This window comes from Electrophorus electricus, chromosome 19 (assembly GCF_041902795.1).
Source record: "Electrophorus electricus isolate QZ-2024a chromosome 19, ASM4190279v1, whole genome shotgun sequence".
Taxonomy (NCBI): domain Eukaryota; kingdom Metazoa; phylum Chordata; class Actinopteri; order Gymnotiformes; family Gymnotidae; genus Electrophorus; species Electrophorus electricus.
In genome coordinates, this window is record NC_137515.1 from 206,430 (window position 1) to 224,902 (window position 18,473).

The 18,473-nt window shown below is 36.4% G+C and overlaps 2 protein-coding genes across 10 annotated transcripts in view; one reads left to right on the forward strand and one right to left on the reverse strand.

The window, feature by feature from the left end:
• Positions 1-6,978, reverse strand: tmem167a (transmembrane protein 167A). Its single transcript, XM_027031219.3, has 4 exons — positions 6,839-6,978; positions 6,093-6,202; positions 2,143-2,177; positions 1-2,045 (listed from the first exon to the last, which is right to left on the reverse strand). Exons 1-4 carry the CDS (start codon positions 6,839-6,841, stop codon positions 1,975-1,977), a joined length of 219 nt encoding a protein of 72 aa, XP_026887020.1. The 5' UTR covers positions 6,842-6,978; the 3' UTR covers positions 1-1,974.
• xrcc4 (X-ray repair complementing 4) overlaps positions 6,841-18,473 on the forward strand; it is a 25,315-nt gene continuing 13,682 nt past the window's right edge. The window contains exons 1-5 of one of the 9 annotated variants that reach the window (XM_081701913.1): positions 6,934-6,949; positions 7,573-7,617; positions 7,914-8,070; positions 8,162-8,352; positions 16,570-16,736. In XM_081701913.1, coding sequence (XP_081558039.1) covers positions 7,932-8,070; positions 8,162-8,352; positions 16,570-16,736 — 497 coding nt within the window. In that variant the 5' untranslated portion in view covers positions 6,934-6,949; positions 7,573-7,617; positions 7,914-7,931. Of the gene's footprint in view, positions 7,037-7,100; positions 7,618-7,913; positions 8,071-8,161; positions 8,353-16,569; positions 16,737-18,473 lie in introns of those variants that run through there. The other 8 variants (XM_081701912.1, XM_027031218.3, XM_027031214.3 and 5 more) reach the window with 8 other exon arrangements.

An 18,473-nucleotide genomic window follows, 5' to 3' on the forward strand; every position in this document is an offset into this window, starting at 1 on the left:
TGAATCCGTGACCAACCTTTTATTCAGTGTAATTTCCATTCAGTCATGATAATGTTTCTAAAGTCTTAAAGTGAATATCAACCACTACTTTTAAAACAAACACATTAATTTTGTGTGCAGACAGATATATACACATTTCAAGTTGGTTTTCCTTGAACATAACACACTGATAGCTGACATCCTATACTGCAGAAATTAGTAGACCATTTAAAGATCCGAACAAAATTTACTATAGCTTTAATCTGACATGTGGGAGGGAGGGGGAGATGTTCACATTTTTGCCATCTTATTTTTGATATTTTCATTTTATTACTATTTTTGTAGTTTTGTACTTATGTTCATTTTATATCATGACTCAAATATATTCTTCTAATTATGTCACAGGCCATATCGCTGAAAGTCACATTCCCCCCCCCCCCCTCCCCCGCTTCTTTCTCTATGGGTTTGGATTCTTCCAAAAGCTGCAGGATGAAATCAGTTCACAACAGCAGATGCAAAGAGCACTCTGTGGGTATTAATGCTGAATGGTTGATAATCAGTGTGTTGCTGAAGTGGTTATTGGGGCATCATTGCTTTTTTCAAATTTTTGAAAATGAAATGCAGTTAGTAATACACATTTTATTGCATTTCAGAAATATGCAAAATAGTTGGCTATGGCTAGTAGCCATAAAAGTAGTAGCCATAGCCTCCCTCAGTCTGGCTGTTTAGCCTTCTGTGTCACTAGCTAGTCAAAACTATTTAATAAAGGTACGACAGAGGAAGCAGAAGTGAGTGAGTGAATAAGTGAGTGTAATTTTCAATAACCATAATTTTCAATAACTGACATGAAGATCTCTAAATATACACAATTTACCCTAAAGTGGAAGATTACTGAGGAACACAAATAGATTTAATGAAATTTTAAAACAATCCCCCCCCCCCCCCCCCCCAATATAATATATATAATACACTGCAATAAGTGATGTAAAGATATTCAAAATCATAGTGAAGTACAAGGTTTTCAGTGAAACTGGATGTTTCGGACAGAAGTCCATCAACAGCTGTGCAAGCAAACGGCTTCTGAACTTGTAGGAGGAGCCAGTGTATATTAGAAAAATATTCCATGGGGTTCTAAAGTTCAAAGTAATTTTTATTTGAGTTTCCTACTTTCTTTTCTTCCATAGCAACAACTGACATTTCAAACAAATTTAATAGCATATCTGTTTACATAGCCAGTTGTTGCTGTGGCAGCAATGAAATTAGATATGTCTACGTGTGTGTGTGAAATAGTAGAAAACTGCATCATTAATTTGTCCTTTTCCTGGGGAAGGACAACCACCAAGGAATCTGTGTACCAGTTAAGCTGTGACTACAAAAGCCATACTGGGTAACAGGTGTTGTAATCGGGATACTGGTTGTAGATGCAAAATAAATGGCATGTGTCAAAACTAAAATCATCTAAAACTAAAACTCATCTAAAATCATCTAACACCTTTGTCCTGTTTTGACACCCCAATGGAATGCCCACTAATCAAAGATAAGTGAATTTTAAGGGTGAAATGAAGGTATAGTCTTTAATTATGGTGTATATCTAAGAGATGTTTCACTGTATAGAGTAGCAATGGATTGAAATGCATACATTCACAAGAGTGACTGCAGAAGGCACATATGTGCATCTGCAAGGTACACGTCTTGTGCTGAAAGAAAGTCAACAGATTTGTTATTAGCAAAATTATTTCAGGGAGAGACAACAGGAGCAATAAGGCACAAACAAAAATTCAGGTTTTAAAATAAGGTCCGCAAGGCAGAGAAATGAAAAATGGTACTTCAAAAGCGTTTTAGTCCTGATGCATAAATGGTACATTTCAGCAGAACCCCAGCACTGCCAAACATGAGGAAAAATCCAGTACAAATTCTGACAAATTCCCTGGTGAAGAGACTTCTTAGATATTGCAATGTCTGTCATCATTTGCAAAGTTCTTTCATGATGTGCTGCTACTCTGAAAATAAAATAGTGAATGCCATGATAATACAGCAACAAGCCACATAAGGGCTTTTCCGTTCACCTAAAAAAGAGGAGTTAAAATCATTATCATCATAATTCTGAAGTAAAAAAAAAAAAAAGTAATATTTTCAGGCAATTTCAGACAGTCCATAACATACCTATTCTTGCACATTTCCAAAAAATCCCAAGAAATCTGGGGGGAGGGAGAAAGAGATCATTTTATTATATGTGACAATACACAACATTAAAATCAATCCTGATTAAAAAGATGTGTGAATATATTTATTTTGACTACAATAAAAAACTGCAATTAACAATAATTCACACAATCTTACAGTGGACATGAACTCAAATTCCCTTTTACAGTCCACTTAAACTGTCCTTCAATAACAAATTAATCAGCATGCATAAAGACCTGTGAATTGACAGAACATTCAATCTTAAGCAGACAACCAGTACACACAGCATTCACCAGTCCATTCTAACCGCAGAAAAGGGAAACTACCAAGATGAAAGTTTTTATTCAGATCTCATAGCAAACAGGTAAAGGACTAAGTCTTTTGCTTCTTTTCTCTCCATAAGAAACAATTTTGTTAAGTTTATAAAAGCCTATTACTTTACAACCAGGAAGAAAGGCAAAAACAGCAAAGAAGCACACCACAGCCATTTAACATCTACTGATGTACTACATGCCAAGAGGGTTTTAAGACATCTTCCTACACCAAAATCACTGGTATCAGGACTATATGAGTGTTTTTTAAGAGGTAACAGATCTTGACAAGCAAAATAGTGTAGGAGAAAACTTTAAAAACACAGGCCCTGGCATCTGGCATGAACAGGAAGAACAAACAAAAATTCTCCCGTCTATGAGCAGACTGGGATTTCCACATAGTTGAATGACTTGTTTTATGAAATGAAACAAAGATTTATTACAACATTGTCTTTAGATTCACTCTCTTTTTTCCTTTCCAATAATTAATCAGATAGCCAAATGGGAACTATGTGGTGCTGAAAACACTCAAACAGCAATCCATGTTTGTAGAATGATTTAGGGAGTGCAAAAATCATTACTATAATTCCCCAAAATTCTTGAAAAATAATCATGGAAAAATCATGCTTGCAGAGATCAGATCACTGGCTAATGATAATCCCCTTCATTTCCTTCCCTGACCACTTGATGTCCAAACATGTGGCAGACATCTTGTTGCTCAAACTAGAACTATTGTTCCTTTCAGGAATTCTTCCCAAGACAAACAATAGAAACTGGGACCTTTTTGCATAGAAAAAGGAAATCAGCAATAAACAAAGGCATTTGTTATGTTATTAGAATTGATCACATAAATGTACATCATTTTTACTGACAAAATCTGAAGAATACTGACAACACAACACTGATGTAATTTATAGGAAGGGACAGAGTAGGCTGTTCTGGCTGAGGTCTTTCAATGTTTGCAATAAATTGTTGAAGGTATTCTACTAGTGTGTGGTAGCCAGTGCCCTCTTTTTTGCAGTGGTGCATTGGGGTGGTGGAATCAAGGCTGAAGAGGCTGACTGACTGAAAAAGCTGGTGAGGAAATGCAGCTCTGTGGTGGGCCTGGAGCTGGACAGTCTGGAGACTGTGTGAGAGGAGAATGAAGGACAAAATCCAGGGCAATTCTGGACAATCCCTCCCACCCTCTCAATGAGGAACTGTGGCAGCTGGGCAGTTCATTTACTCATAGACTCTTTCAACCCAAGTGTAGGACAGAATGCTTCAGATGTTCTTTTGTGCCCACGGCGATCAGACTATATAACCAATAGCTGAGGACAAAGTCTGTCTGAAATCAGACTATATTACAATATCTGAGGACACAGTCTGTCCTCATGCTGACCAGCACCCTCCTCATACAATAACTTGAGTCTCTTTCTCCCACTTCTACTGCACTAGACTTCTTGTTAATTATTACATAGCACATATGTGTGTGTGTGTGTGTGTGTGTGTGTATATATATATATATATATATACACACACACACACATATATACATATACACACACACACATAAATGAGTGTTCTACTACTATTGTATACTAATAATATTTTAATATCATAAACCATTGTTGCATAGTCCCAATAGTCCTCCATGTTGTATACCTGCTGCTATTTCACACCGTCACTTTCATTACACTCCATATCACTAGTCAGTGAATATCACTAGGGGATGGGGTGGCACTTGGGCTATTGTGTTTAATATAGTAATGGTCCCCATAGTTTTTATTTTTAGTTATTTAATTGTAATTCTACCTTTAATTTATTCTGTGCTGGAGCTGCTGTATCACCCGAGTTTTTCCGTGGGGATCAATAAAGGGAATCTTAACAGTTTCCAAACACTCCTGCTATTTGACGGTTGGAGATAAGTGTGGATGAGGCTGTACTATATATTGACTGTTAATTTATATCATAGAACAGTTAGTTCTGACCAAGTAATTTGATTGACCAAAAGACATTCCAGTAGTGCTGATGTAAAGTATAGCAGCACAGGGATTTTTAACATGCAACACCCCACTTTACAGGGGTGTTCTATTAATGTTAAGTAGATTAATGATTGTTATCTATCTTAAAGTGCAACAAACTTTGCAGTGCAAAGATGAACATATTTTGACAAATAACAGTTAAATTATGAATGGTCCTCAGGAGAGGATGAAGGGGAGGAAATAAAGTTACTGGAGATACAGATAAATATAATAAACAAGCAGATCAGTAGTCCCCATTTTCACATACTGATGTATATATTGACTGGTATCAGCAAATCATTAAGTATTACATTCTTAATTTCTATAGCGAATAAAAGATACTACGAGATATCACAACAAATGTATTAATTCAAACCATTATTCAAAACTATTAATTATCATATATAATAGCCTACAGAATAATTTAATAATGTAATATCTATAACATGTATTTGGACAAAAATCTGTTGGGCCAACATTAATCTTTATTGATGTTACTGATGTTAACACTGTACATGGTAGCAGTAGCTCAGGTGCTACATCAACAGGCCCCTTACTGCTAGGATGGCGCTAACGTTAGCTTGCTGTTCTTGACCTGCATTTAGTACTGGTTCTGGTTGAAACTCTGTTGTGCCTTTTTGGAGCCAGGCAAACATTGTTATTTAGCATTAACATTACTTAGACTATAATTAATGCTACTTGTCTTACTTGTATTAGACTTGTAGAGAGAACAAGAACAGATGAGCAGCACATAGTGCCCTCTAGGTAATGCAGTTTCTTTAGGATCATTATGAATTGCTCAGAACATGAAATGGATATGGCAGAAAAGAGTACATGGGGCTTGTGAGAAGTGCCAGTATACCAGAAAAGGTCACGGTACACCAAAGTATAGACATGCATAGCAGTGAGTACTGGTCCACTTCCAGCACCGACACAGATGATACAAAGTAGCTGTTGTTATTTATTACTGTTAACTAATAAATGGCAGGTGTAGACCTGTTGTTTAAAAGCAATATCACACTTGAGATTGTACTGTTATACTGAATGTCAGCATGGCTGATTTGGTCAAAGGCACTGATATTCAGTATAGCAGCACACCTTTCATATATTATTTAATTGCAATACAGTAATACTGATATCACAGACATTAGAGATGAGCGTTTAATGAATGACAGCATTCACATGATCCAACAAGTGTAATTATTGTTGCTAATAGATGCAAAATTTGAATCATATAAAGAAGTCACCATTGTTTAATATATCGCAAATCTTTTTACAATTACAATATTTAATATAATCATAGTGCAGTACTTTTCTCAATTTGTGTAGTCCTTATATTACAGAAATCATTTAGTTGATTTAGGAATAGATACTGAAAATAAATAATACAGTAAAAAAAATGGTGTTGCAATCTGGATTGTGGTTGGTCTCAGACCACTGTAGACACAAAATTACTCAAACTGAAAAGAATATGGACAAGCCCTACAAAAATCAATCATAGTAAAAATGTACAAAGAGTTTAATAGGAGTTTGTCATCTCACTGATCATTTTAAATCAATCGTTTTCATGATATTAAAAAAAAAACATGGATTCAAGACAATTTCAAGTACATACCCTGTTTTGTTCTTATCAAGCAATTTTGGTGATAGTGCTCTGATGTATGCACACGTGCAGATGAGCAGTAAGATGACAGTGAGTAAACTCTGGAAGTTGAATATGGCAGACTGCAAGAAAGCAGACATGTTATTAACAAAATATGACCTGATTAATTATATCCATGTTTCACGTGTAACAACAATTACAACCTATACTTATTTATATTTCTAAAAGTCACAGAAACAAACAATTTCAAAACATGTGATTCGACGATTAATGGCTCTTGACACAATACAGCAGGCGATATTTAATTTGCGATTTCGACAAATAACATATGTTTGATCACTGCCAGACTGATGTAAAAAAAAAGAAAAGAAAAAAAAAAAAAAGAAAAAAAAAAGTGTCGACACTACTAGCCAATTTTCGACAACTAGTAGGCTAGCGAGCAATATTAACTTGATGGACCCGATTTACAGAAGGTGGAATGCCTTGCAAATAATCCATCAGGACTGACGTGAGGAGTCCTGAAATTGTGAGATCTGTGATACTTTTAATCTAATAGCTAGCTAGAGAGCGACATAGCCAGCTAGCATTCAAGTCAATAAGGTGTAAACCTAGCTTGTTTATTAGCTCTACCATCTTTCATCGCTACATTATGCCAGGCGAAATGAAATAAGCTAAAAATACCAAGGGAAACAATGAACTATGGCGAGATTTTCCTATTTAACACGCTAGGCAAAGAAGGATGAAACGACATGCCTTACCATTTTAACAGCTCTGCCAAGCCACCTCACACTTCCTGTGTATCGAGGAAATGACTAAAGTACGGATGCCTCGCGGGCGAATCGAAAATTCATCAGATACCTTTCAGAGAGGTAAAACGAGACTGCAAACAAATACGAACCAAACAAATATATTAGGTAACAGCTTTGAAGTGTAGCCTAATCAGTAATTCGCTCACGGTATGTTTGCGATCTATTTAAAACGTATTTGCATCATTTGGTTAGCGTTAACTCTCTAGCTAGCTACATTAGTAGATACGTCATTTCCTGTAAAAATGCATAGTAAATGTTGTAAACAGTTCTGGTAAATAGCTAACGTTAGCAAAGATTTACATTTCTTATGCGATAAATTAAACTAGAGTAATATTCGTAGCTACTGACCCACTAAACAATAGCAAACATAAAAGTAATTGGTGTTTTGCAACGCTGAAATTATCTAACTGCCTTTGTGTTTTGTTTGGCTGAACTGTAGTATCACGATGATTTAACCTAACGTTAACTACGTTAATTTAACAAAGGGTCTAGAAGCAGTTAATGCAAATTGAACCTTCCTTGTCAAATGCTGTTTAGTTTAAGAGCAACTGGAAGGTCCGAAAGTGACTGAGAGTAGTTGAAAAGTAACCATTTTTACACTCGCGATTTATTGTGACAGCAGACCGCATATACTTATCCTGTATGTGACAGCAAAAATTCTATCACCTTTTCACATTTTTCAGTTTTACGTGTTCTTGATAAACTGTGAACCCGCTACACGCGACAAAGTAAGAATATGATCCCGAAACACTTTTATAGGACATCGGATTTTCTAAATGTCAAATTCAGCTAAAAATGTTTATCCTTGTTAACCCAATCTAGTTTCCTAGTTTAAAATAGATGGATTAATTTACTTGGTGTGGACTACCAGACTATAAATCTCAGATTTAACAACAGATTGACTTGATGTGTGATTCCTTCTCGCTTTAAAGATAACAAAGTGTGTAATTGAAGTTTTTCTGGAAGAACGATTTTTAAGATGGTGGAATATAGTGAGTAATATAGCTTTTTATATACATTTTAGGTTTGTACACCTTTTGCTATGAAGGTCACTGTGCGTCAGATATCTACTGCTTCTAAACGTGAGTGCACATTCTACCTCAAGTTAGAGTGGACCAAAGATCTGGGAGCTGGCTTTGTTGTTGTTCTCTGTGATGGCATCTCTGCATGGAGTGGTGAAGGTAGATTGTTGTTACTGACAGAATCAATTTGTTGTCTGAAAAGAGTTAAATTCCTTTTTTTAACATCTGTGACATTGTGTGTTGCTTCTAGTTTCAGAGGAGGATGTAACCAGGGAGGCTCAGGAGATGGAGATGCCAAGGGAGAGGTATGTTCAAGAACTGGAGCTGGCTCTGACAGAGGAGGGCCAGACAGCCCAGAAGTATAGCTTCCATCTGACTCCTGAGAAAGCTGGTGGTCCAAAGCTCCAGCTGTTTTATGACAAAGTTGAGAGTGACATCTCGGTGAGTGGCATCTCTTGGTTGGCACTCAATGTGGTGTAGATGTAAAGGGGAGCAACATTCGATCTTTAGATTCATGCAGATCTAGATGTGCACACTGTTAGTTTCAGAATGGTGTAATATTGAATTCTTCAACTGGGTTTGTGTTTGGGTTTGCGTTTTGCTTTGTCTGATCCGAGCACACAGGCCTGTTGACTTCATTTTATACTTATTCATGTTTCATGCCTTATGAAATGATATTGGTCAACATTAATTGATTCAGAATGTGTTGACTGCCCATTTTTATTAGCATTCTTGCTTTTTTGATTTAGTTGTTTTAATTTCTGCAGTAATATTTAATTTTTTCTATCAAGACCTGTTTTCTATATAGAATTTTTAGCATGAAAATGATCAAACATGAATTAATGTGAAAAAGGGAGCTAAGGGAAATGTGTTTTCTGAGAAAGTTTTGGTTTTTGTGACTAGGTCTGTGTTATACTACTTGGTGATCTTTCAGTGTGCCATGAGGATATTTAATGCACAGGTTCACTTGCATTTGCAAATATATGTGTTTAAGGTTGGTTAAGCAGTTGTTTGACATGCTAGGATAGTTTTCATTGCAGCTAAATAAGATGACATGAACTGTCTAAAATAACAATAATAATAATAATAGTTTAATTTATATAGCGCCTTTCACAGACTCAAGGTCGCGTTACAATAACAATAAAGATGGAGAGAAAAAAGGAAGCAACACCTTTCACAAAAGCAACATTTTTCATGGTGGAGACCTCAACCTTAGAGTAAGACATGAACCCTACCTTCTGTTTCTCGAAACAGTTTTTACACTTTAATTATGTAGGTGGACAGGAGTAAAACATGCATGAAATCTGTTGATGGTTTAGGAAGAAATTAGAGGAAATGATGTTTTACCCATGAAATGATCCTGCCAGTTTTTGTATTATTTTAATGAGTGTGAAAAATTCATGTTCATCCTTCACTGGGAAAAATACTGGAGAATTTGCAGTTTAGCTTTCTTAGACTCAACCAAGTGCGATGCCTTCGACTTTTATGTCATCTAAAGACCTTCAACGGTCTTTGGCCAATAACATTTGGACTAAATATTTCCACCAAAGCTTGTAGAAACATCTTTCTACATAAAGAAACATCTTTGAAACTTATCTTTAAGATAGTTATGATGTTAGATAATCTTTCTAAGATATTCACTTCATTCTTGAGTGAAGAGTGGTTACGGCTTTGAGCCGGTAAGAGGAGTTGCTGTACTGCCCTCAGAACAAAGGAATTCCTGTTGAAGGCTTAAACTGGAAGGCACAAAAAGTGATGTTTAGGTTGGTTGTGATAAACCATAGGCCAAACCATAAGTTTTGCTAGACATGTGCATCAGAACAAGAACAAAAACTGTGTGAAAAGTACACTTATGACAGTCATTATCTCAACATGTGTATGAATGAAATTATATGAATGAATGCATTGTGCTTCTGCCAACAGCGTTGTTCAACCTCAACATGTTCTTATTTTTCATCTTATTCTGGAAGTGAATGCAGGCACTGCTTTATTTTAGATTTACTCAACATATGGTCTACATTTCTACCAATCAAGTAAGACAGTTTCAGGAGCAGCATCACCATAAAGATGTGTGCGTATTTTGGTAATGGAAGTGCCATTGATCCACAGTGGTGATCCCATTTCTTGCTAAATCAGTTAGTAAAAGATATCAAGATTTTGTATGTATGTGTATCAAAGCATGATTCCATTTATCCGTGCATAATGATATATGTTCGCATCCATTTAGATATAATAGGGTTTTTCAAAATAAAGGTTTCATAATAATGGTGGCATCTACTGTAAGTCCCTATGAGAATCAACTTAATTAGCAGGATCATGTCAGTTATATAAGCAAACTCACCCTACCAGCAGGAGACGTTCTCCCAGATGCCTGCAAAATATTAGACTGGGAGGAGTATTTGTCAAAATGACTACTAGTTCAGTGGCCAGATACCTTTATTAGTTGACTGAGTAACCTAGCATTTATACTGCACATCTACAAGTCACTTGATCCATGCAACTATGTGCTCTGTAGTCATGTATAAAATGTTGGATATCACGGCATTGAGAATTTTGCGTCTTGAAGTAGTATCTTCTACAAAGACAAGAAAATGTATGAGAATTGAGTGATATAGTTTATTCTTGTACTGACTGATCCCTGTGCTCCTCCACCCCACTGTGGTTAATGTACATTCCAAGTACAGATGCAAAATTACATAAGGTGCACTGTACTGTCAGTAGACTTAATCTTCGATGTAAATGCACACAACCAAAAATATGAAAGTGGTATCAGAGATCGCAGGGGAGTAATGATTGCAACCGGTTTAGAACCTGTTAATTAGCTACAAAACAAGTTCAAAGTAGTCAGGTCTCCAAATAAGCTGTTTACTAATGTGCCTAATCAATAACTAGGAGCTAAACAAAGCTGGGCATTGTAACATGACGATAAAGTTGATTTGCATAAGGTTCTGCCATTATTGCAAGACTTTTATTTTTGAAAGGCCTTATTAAATCTAAATGCCTGCGTATATGTATCATCATTTTGTAATAAAAGTAAAATAATATTTTGACACATGCATAAAATATCTTGTTCTATCTTATCTTTTGTTTATTGCAAATTAATGCACATCTGTTGTAAACATGAGCATGTCATCATTACTAAGTTTTTGTCTCTAATATTTTTATTCTTAAGTGGATCATCATTGAGTGTGCAGCAGAATACTGATTCTAAGCATTCAGTTATTTGATCAAGTTTCATGGAGTTTGAGGGTATCCTAGTCACAAATGATAAATCTGGGAGATTTGTAATAAATCTAGGTGCAGTGATTGACGTAATCGTGCATCTGGTATGATAGCGTGGTTCAAATGAAATTAGGGATTGGTCTGATATGAGATCCAACTGGGATAGTATAACTATGTTCTCTATGTCTACACCGTATGTCAGTACTAAGTCAAGCGTACGTCCACCAGAGTGTGTGGGTTCTATTATACACTGGGAGAAACCAATTGATTCTAATATAGAAATAAAGGCCGATCTCAGAGGGTCTTAGGAAAGGAAATCTGCAAATTCCTTCTTAAATTCTGAGTAGAGTCCTGGTGGCCTGTAGATACCAATTATTGGAAGAGGCTGGGTAGGCTTCTCATTGCTGGCTCATCTTTTATGCTAGTGAAAATAACTTCAAAGGGCTCAAAATCATATCTAGCTTTCTGGTTTATGCCTAATGTGTCAGTATAAATAACCGCAATTTGCTTCCATGTTCAGTTAGACAAGGGCGGTGTACATAGCTGCAGCCAGATGGACATGCTTCATTTAAAGCTATGTACTCATTTGGCTTGATCCAGGTTTCTGTTAGGCAAAATAAATTCTATGATCTGTTAGGATTTCACTTATCATGTGCTTTAGATGTTAGGGATCTAACATTTAGTAAAGCCAGCTTTAGATAAAAGGTGCAGCTTTAGATCAAAGGTGTTCTGTAAATCAGTTACTTTAATGCTAATTCTGTTGAGGCATGTTTTTCTTTGTTTTCAGTATTTCAGCTTAGCCCGGGAAACAGACGCAGTGTCAGTATGATGAACCACGGGTGAAGTCATGTAGCGACCAGCAGATGGTTGGTTTAGCCTCTTTGTCTGTTGCCTGGCTCCGCTCTGGATTGTCATAGATTAACTAGGTCTGTCATGAGATTATGGCTTATGTTACAGGAAAGGAGAGCAGTGCCCTCCCTAGTAGGATGGATACCATCCTGCCATAAAAGGCCAGGTTTTCCCTCGAATGTGTTCCAATTATCTATAAACCCCACATTGTTTTGTGAGTACCACTTGGACATTCAGCAGTTCAGTCAACCATTCGCTCCGCTGCAAGGGCTGTCGTGCCGGAGCTGAGGGCTTGCTAACTTCCCCATAGGCATCCAGAGTTTGTACTTCTAATTCCTCGGTAGGTCCAACACTTTCTAAGGTCTGAATGCACACTTCTAGCACTAGAATCAGACTAGCAATTAATCTACACTTCTCACAGATAAAAATATCGCTAACGAAGGAAGAATAACTAAACATGCTGCACTCAGCACACTGAAGTAGAACAGAAACGGCCATGATGAAAAATTACTTACTTTTTTGGTAGTTCTTTGGATGTAGTTTGTGATGATAAAGTTACTAGTTTCCAGGTAGACTGTAGTTAAGTCCAAGGAAAGAATTGATGAACAGCTAGATGAACAGTAAGGGCTAATATGTCAAAGCAGTGGTGTTGGTGTGAAACAGTTTCAAAAACAGGAAGCAGCATCACCCAACTAACATGTCAATGATGGTTTTGACATCTGATTGAATGTTGGGATAAGGTAGGCTTCTTCAAATTTCAAATGCTTTATTAAGCAATACATATTTTATGAATAAAAAAAACCTGCTCAAAATGATGACAAACCACCCCAAATTTTGTCCAGCTTCCGAAGCACATTTGCCCACACAAGTTCCAATGAAAATCTGCTTCATGCCGGTCATAGAGACAAAATACGTAAGTGTTGGTTGGCTTTAATGCCATTCAAATAACTCTGCAAGTGGGGTATAGAGACAGACTTTGTGTTTGTATGTTTACTTGATGCATCAGCCACATTTCAGGCAATCCAGTAACACTAGGTAGAACATTGAGCCAGACTACAGAAGTGTGTTTTTGATCGTGGTTGTCGGTTGTGTCCCTTGATTTTAAAAATGCCTTTTTTGTCAAGGAAATGTTCATGTGCCAATTCCAGTAATTGTGAAATTGCATTATTATCGGCTTCAATTATCGGTTGGGCCATTAATATTGTATCCTTCATCCCGTAAATGCTGCTTTTCAGTGTTGCACATACGAGTTATATTTTAAAGTGTATATTGTAAATCATTTCCAGTGTTGTTGCATATGAGTTCTGTATTAAAATGTATATTGTAAATTATTTTTCATCTCATCAACTAGTAGGAGGTGGTGCAGTGTGATTTGTTAAATTTTAAATGTTTCAACAACTTGGTGCGATAGAATCACTTTAATATGTTTATTAAATTGAATCTCTGCTGTCTGGATTAGTATATTCCATAGAGGCTTATTCCCTTTTTAGAGTGTTGTCTTAAATATGATATCTATGACCTGTAGCTAAATTAATAAAGTCATTTGTGTTTGTTTGTCCTTAGAGGGTCTTGCAAAAGCTAAATTACTATTAGATTTGAAATCCTGTTATGTTTCTTTTTTAATATACTGATTTGGAATTAAACTCTGATACACAGGAATACGCTACTACTAGCAGTGTGAAGTACAGTCTGAACTACCCTGACAGTGACACTTTCAAGTTCAAAGTTCAAAGTTCAAGTTCAAAGAGGTTTTATTGTCATTTAAGCTATATATAAGTACACAACAAAAACGAGACAATGTTCCTCCAGGACCATGGTACAACACAAAACAACAGTGCAACAGACAACATGCTACACAAGTGCAAACAGTCCAATATAGTGCAAATATGTCATTAAATAAACAATAAAAAATACAGGACAAGACAAATACAAAATGAGTAGACAGTGCAATTATTTAGTCCAATACACAGTACTGGGCATATGTAAAGTGAGTTGTGCATTTTTGAAGTTCAGAGTGGTTCTACAAAAGACAAAAAAGAGCCAATACAGCCATGTAAATTTTCAACTGACCAATGCAATATGCAATAACTCAGTTATGCAGACTTTTAAGTGTAAGAAATAATGGACATTTAAAACCATACTGAAGATTTAAGCAAAACTCAGCTCAGTTTGTGAGCCCCAAGGGAACCCATCACACCATGTGTGGCACATCTGTTGTGTGACACCTAGAAAACAGTTGTTCCCACTGTGACAAACTGAGATTGGTTCCCAGCACCCTTGCAGGGGGTGATCGTTGCTGAAAGTTGTGCTGGCTGGTTGATTGATTGCAGAGTTGTAACTGTCTAATGCTTTCCAGACCAGCTATGTAAAGAAACAATGCTTGCTCTGTTGTGGAGGTCTACGTGCAAATCATGGTCACAACTGCAAGTCTGGTGCAGTTATGCTTTTCCTCAATAATACCCCTTTTGATTGCAACTTCCTCTCGTTCTTATGTTTTCTTCCCATTCAGTTACTTTTTATGCAGACACCCTATATAATTTTACTATAATTTTGTTTTAAATAACATAATTCTGACCTGTCCATTGCATCAGCTGCAGCATAATCTGTCTGCTTAAATTACATTTACATGAGTTCACAAACACTGAAAAGCACTTTGTGCATCATCAGTTTGACTCTCTGACTGACTTTCTTTTTTTTTTTTTGTGGAGTGGTTCATTTTCCTAGCACTTACAAGTTTATACAGAATTATAGCCTATTTATTATAATTGTTATAGGTATGATGATGGAAATATGCTACTCTTGCCCAAATTAAACTGAATTAAAATTAAACAGTTGTTCATAGTTAGCTTCCTCTGGTAGGCCAATATGTAGTATTGTCATAAAAGTCATTTATCAAGTCATAACAAAAATCTAGTGAATCCAGATCCTGTGTCCAAATCCCCAAACCATTTCCTATGTGGGTTCTTTTATGGACAGAACACTGTGTGGTCGATCATGATTGAGCAGAGGTGAGAAGTTGGCATACACTAGTTATGACTGTTATGTAGTTATGACTAGTGTGAGGTCCTCATCTTCCACAATGATGAAATGCTAGATTTTATGACACTTTGAACTATTTACTAAAGAACTGTATTGAATTGTTGTAAGCTCAGAGTTCCACTCCACTATGGAAAGGAATTTTACTTACCACATCATCCAATACCTCTTCAAAAATATTAATTTATCATCAGGCATTGTCAAATGCTGTATTTCCCTAATATCCGGGGTTAGCACATACATAGTTCGCAATTTGGAAATTTACAACATATAATTCTTTGGTCAGTATACCTAAGGATGGTTTGTTTTACATTTGTGACTCGTGTCTCCACAACCTCTCACTTTTAAGGTAGTGAGATTTAAGATACAAAACTAACTTCAAAAGCATAGCTGAAGCGATGTGTGTGTGTATATATATATTCTATTCTGTGTTCTGGAGAAAATCTTTTTTGATATGCTGTTACTGGTCAGAGATATAGTTACCTGTTTGAGTCCTTTTAACCTCAGTGTCCGTTTCCTTTCTCTTGACCCTGAAAAGGCCTTTGAGGAAGCTGACCATCTGTATCTTTTTAAGACCCTTGAAGCTTTGAGTCAGGCCCAAATTTATTACCTTCATCAACCTGCTTTTCACAAATGTTTTTAGTGTGGTAATGATAGATGGTGCACTAACAAGATTTCTTTCTGAGCCCTGAAATTAAGACTGCACTAAGGCTGTTGACTCTCAGAGGCTCCCAAGAGACACAAGTAACTGAGGTCATTGTGTCCTCTTGCTCAAGTTTGAAACCTGTCCCAAGTTTGAATTGTGGCGATACCAGTCACCAAAAGCAAGGAGTCCAAAAGGTTAACTTGGTTAAATCTACCACATTGCAGACTTTGTGAGGTAGGACTTGTAGGGCCTGGAGGGTGCAGTTTTTGGAGCATTGCAGACATGCATGTGGTCTTCTGTGTATTAATACTCTAGCACTATCCATGCTTTATCACAAACTGCAGTGAGCCTTTAACAATCTGTTTTCTGGTAACTTAGCTATAGCCAGCACTGTAAGTGTCCTCCATATCACAAAACAGTCAGGGGGTATAAGCGAACACACACATACTTTGAAGGACATAAAGCTAACCACCTTTTTCTCTTCCAAGTTTTCTTTTTACAAGTTTTCACATAAGCATCATTGTAGAGAATATACAGTTCACCATATTTCAACTGTTAATTGTGCATCCGTCTGCACAATGTAGCAGCCACCCTACTTAGGTTTGTTTCTGTACATTTCCATGGACAGATTAGATAAGATAAGTTTGAAAGAAACATGGAAGAAAAACTGTAGTGTGACAGTGGACACATTTTAAAGCATTCATTAAAACAATAATGAACAAATATATCAAATTATATTATGTATGTTTTGTGTTGTGTTTATAATTGTGTATATACTGCAATTGTGCATATACTGCCCTACAGTCTGTGACCTGCTACTGTAATATCAGTGTGTCCCTAAAATGTAAAGTGTGTTTTTGTTTTGTTTTTGGTTTTTTTTTTTGGGCGGGGGGTTGCTCTTTCAGTTCAAGCTTGGTGTGGTGGAACTGCTGCCAGTACCAGAGCCCACTAAGGTCATCAGAGAGCTCATTAGTTATGGCCTGGAGCGCAGCACACATGTGCAGGTGGAGAACCACCACCTTCATGAGGAGAACCAGAGACTCAAGAGTGAACAGGAGCACATCACTTCAGAGTAAGTAATGATTTCACTTCCAGGCAGTGCTCAATGCTAAATACATTATTTTTCCTTATAAAAGAGATTTCCACTTACTCTACTTATTTGTCTATTCTTATTCAGAGCCTTTTACTAATGGAATAGAAATGTACTAATTAATGCAAGTTCTTGGAAGGAAAAATTCAAATATATATTTGTATAAAAGTAGGACCACATCTTGTTAAATCTGAAATTGTAAAGATGAAATATTTTGCTAAATACATCTGCTTTGACTCATTATAAAGACATGAACCATTTCTATTTGTGAATAGAGTTTCAGTTGTTGCATTTTTAATAGTCAGTCAAAGTGTCCTCAAGGATGGTTGAATGTGGATAAAATGAGATTTAACTTGATTAAAAAATGTTTATGGCCCCTTCTGACCTTTTCAAAAGTATCTACACTTTGATTTGCAACTGATCGTGTCACTTGAATGAAACCAATATCACCTGGATCAAAGTAATCAAGGTCATGTCAAATTAGGGGGTACCCTGTGGGTGTTAATATATTACAAGCCATATCTCATATTCACTATGTAGGAGTATAATTCTGAAATATTGTACCAACACAGCCCAAGGCTCTTTGCTGTTCCAGCACTCTGCTGATCCTGTTGCCTTGTGCCACTCTTGGTTGGGCATACAGTTAGTATATGTTCTGGGGGATATAACTCTTTCTGCCTCATGGTTCACCATGCAGAACCTGCTTCTTTCAACTATGGGATAAATGTCGCATTAATACTTTACATTATTCTGAAAAGGCTGAAAAAGTATCATCTTTCATGTTGTCTTTTGTAAAAAAAAAAAAAAAAATTAAAAAAAGTAGAACTTGGAAAATCGTAATGTAATCTTACGATAAATCTGTGACAAGGCTTTTTACAAACAATAAGTATAATAGCATGTACACACAAAAATAAACAAGACTAAGCAAGCTTAGTTTTGCCGGACTGCCATCAGATGCACAGAATTTGGGCAGTGATAGCTCAGTGGTTAAAGTACTCAACTAGTAATCAGAAGGTTGCTGGTTCAAGCAAGTTGCCATTGTTCGGCCCCTGAACAAGGCCCTTAACCCTCAATAGCTCGAGTTGTATTCAGTCATAATTGTAAGTTGCTTTGGATAAAAGCGTCCGCTAAATGCCATAAATGTAAACTTAAATCTAAGGTTAGCCACATTGAAATGGGACAAATTTTTGATCGTAAGCTAGCTTACCTCAGAACACTTAAATAAATTACATAATTGTAAAGTATATGGTAAATAATGGTAAATAAATATAGCCTGTAACCATATAGCTACTAACGCATTCATGCCACTGTATATTCTCACCCTTTTTAAGTTATTACCATATTTGTTTTGATAGTAAATGATGGCTTTTGCTACAGATTGGGCTGAGTTTAAAAAAAACCTGTTCCACTCAGTAGATTAACTCTAAACAAAAGTCAGGTTTCACTGCCTTTCATAGTTTTTGATCCAGTAATATAAAAAGCACTCAGTGTTTAGACTTACATATGCTGTGTAACATGTTCCATTTCCTCACTATGCATAAAGTTTCAACATAAGACACAAGTTTTCCTGCATCTGACATTGCTAGGGAACTTAAACTCACTATGTTTGAGCAACTCTCACAAGTGCTTTGTATGTAACTGCGAAGTAAAAGTATGAGGTAATGTTGGTGTGCCATTATGACCCAAATGCAGACAATCCTTGATTGTGTGTGTGTGCGT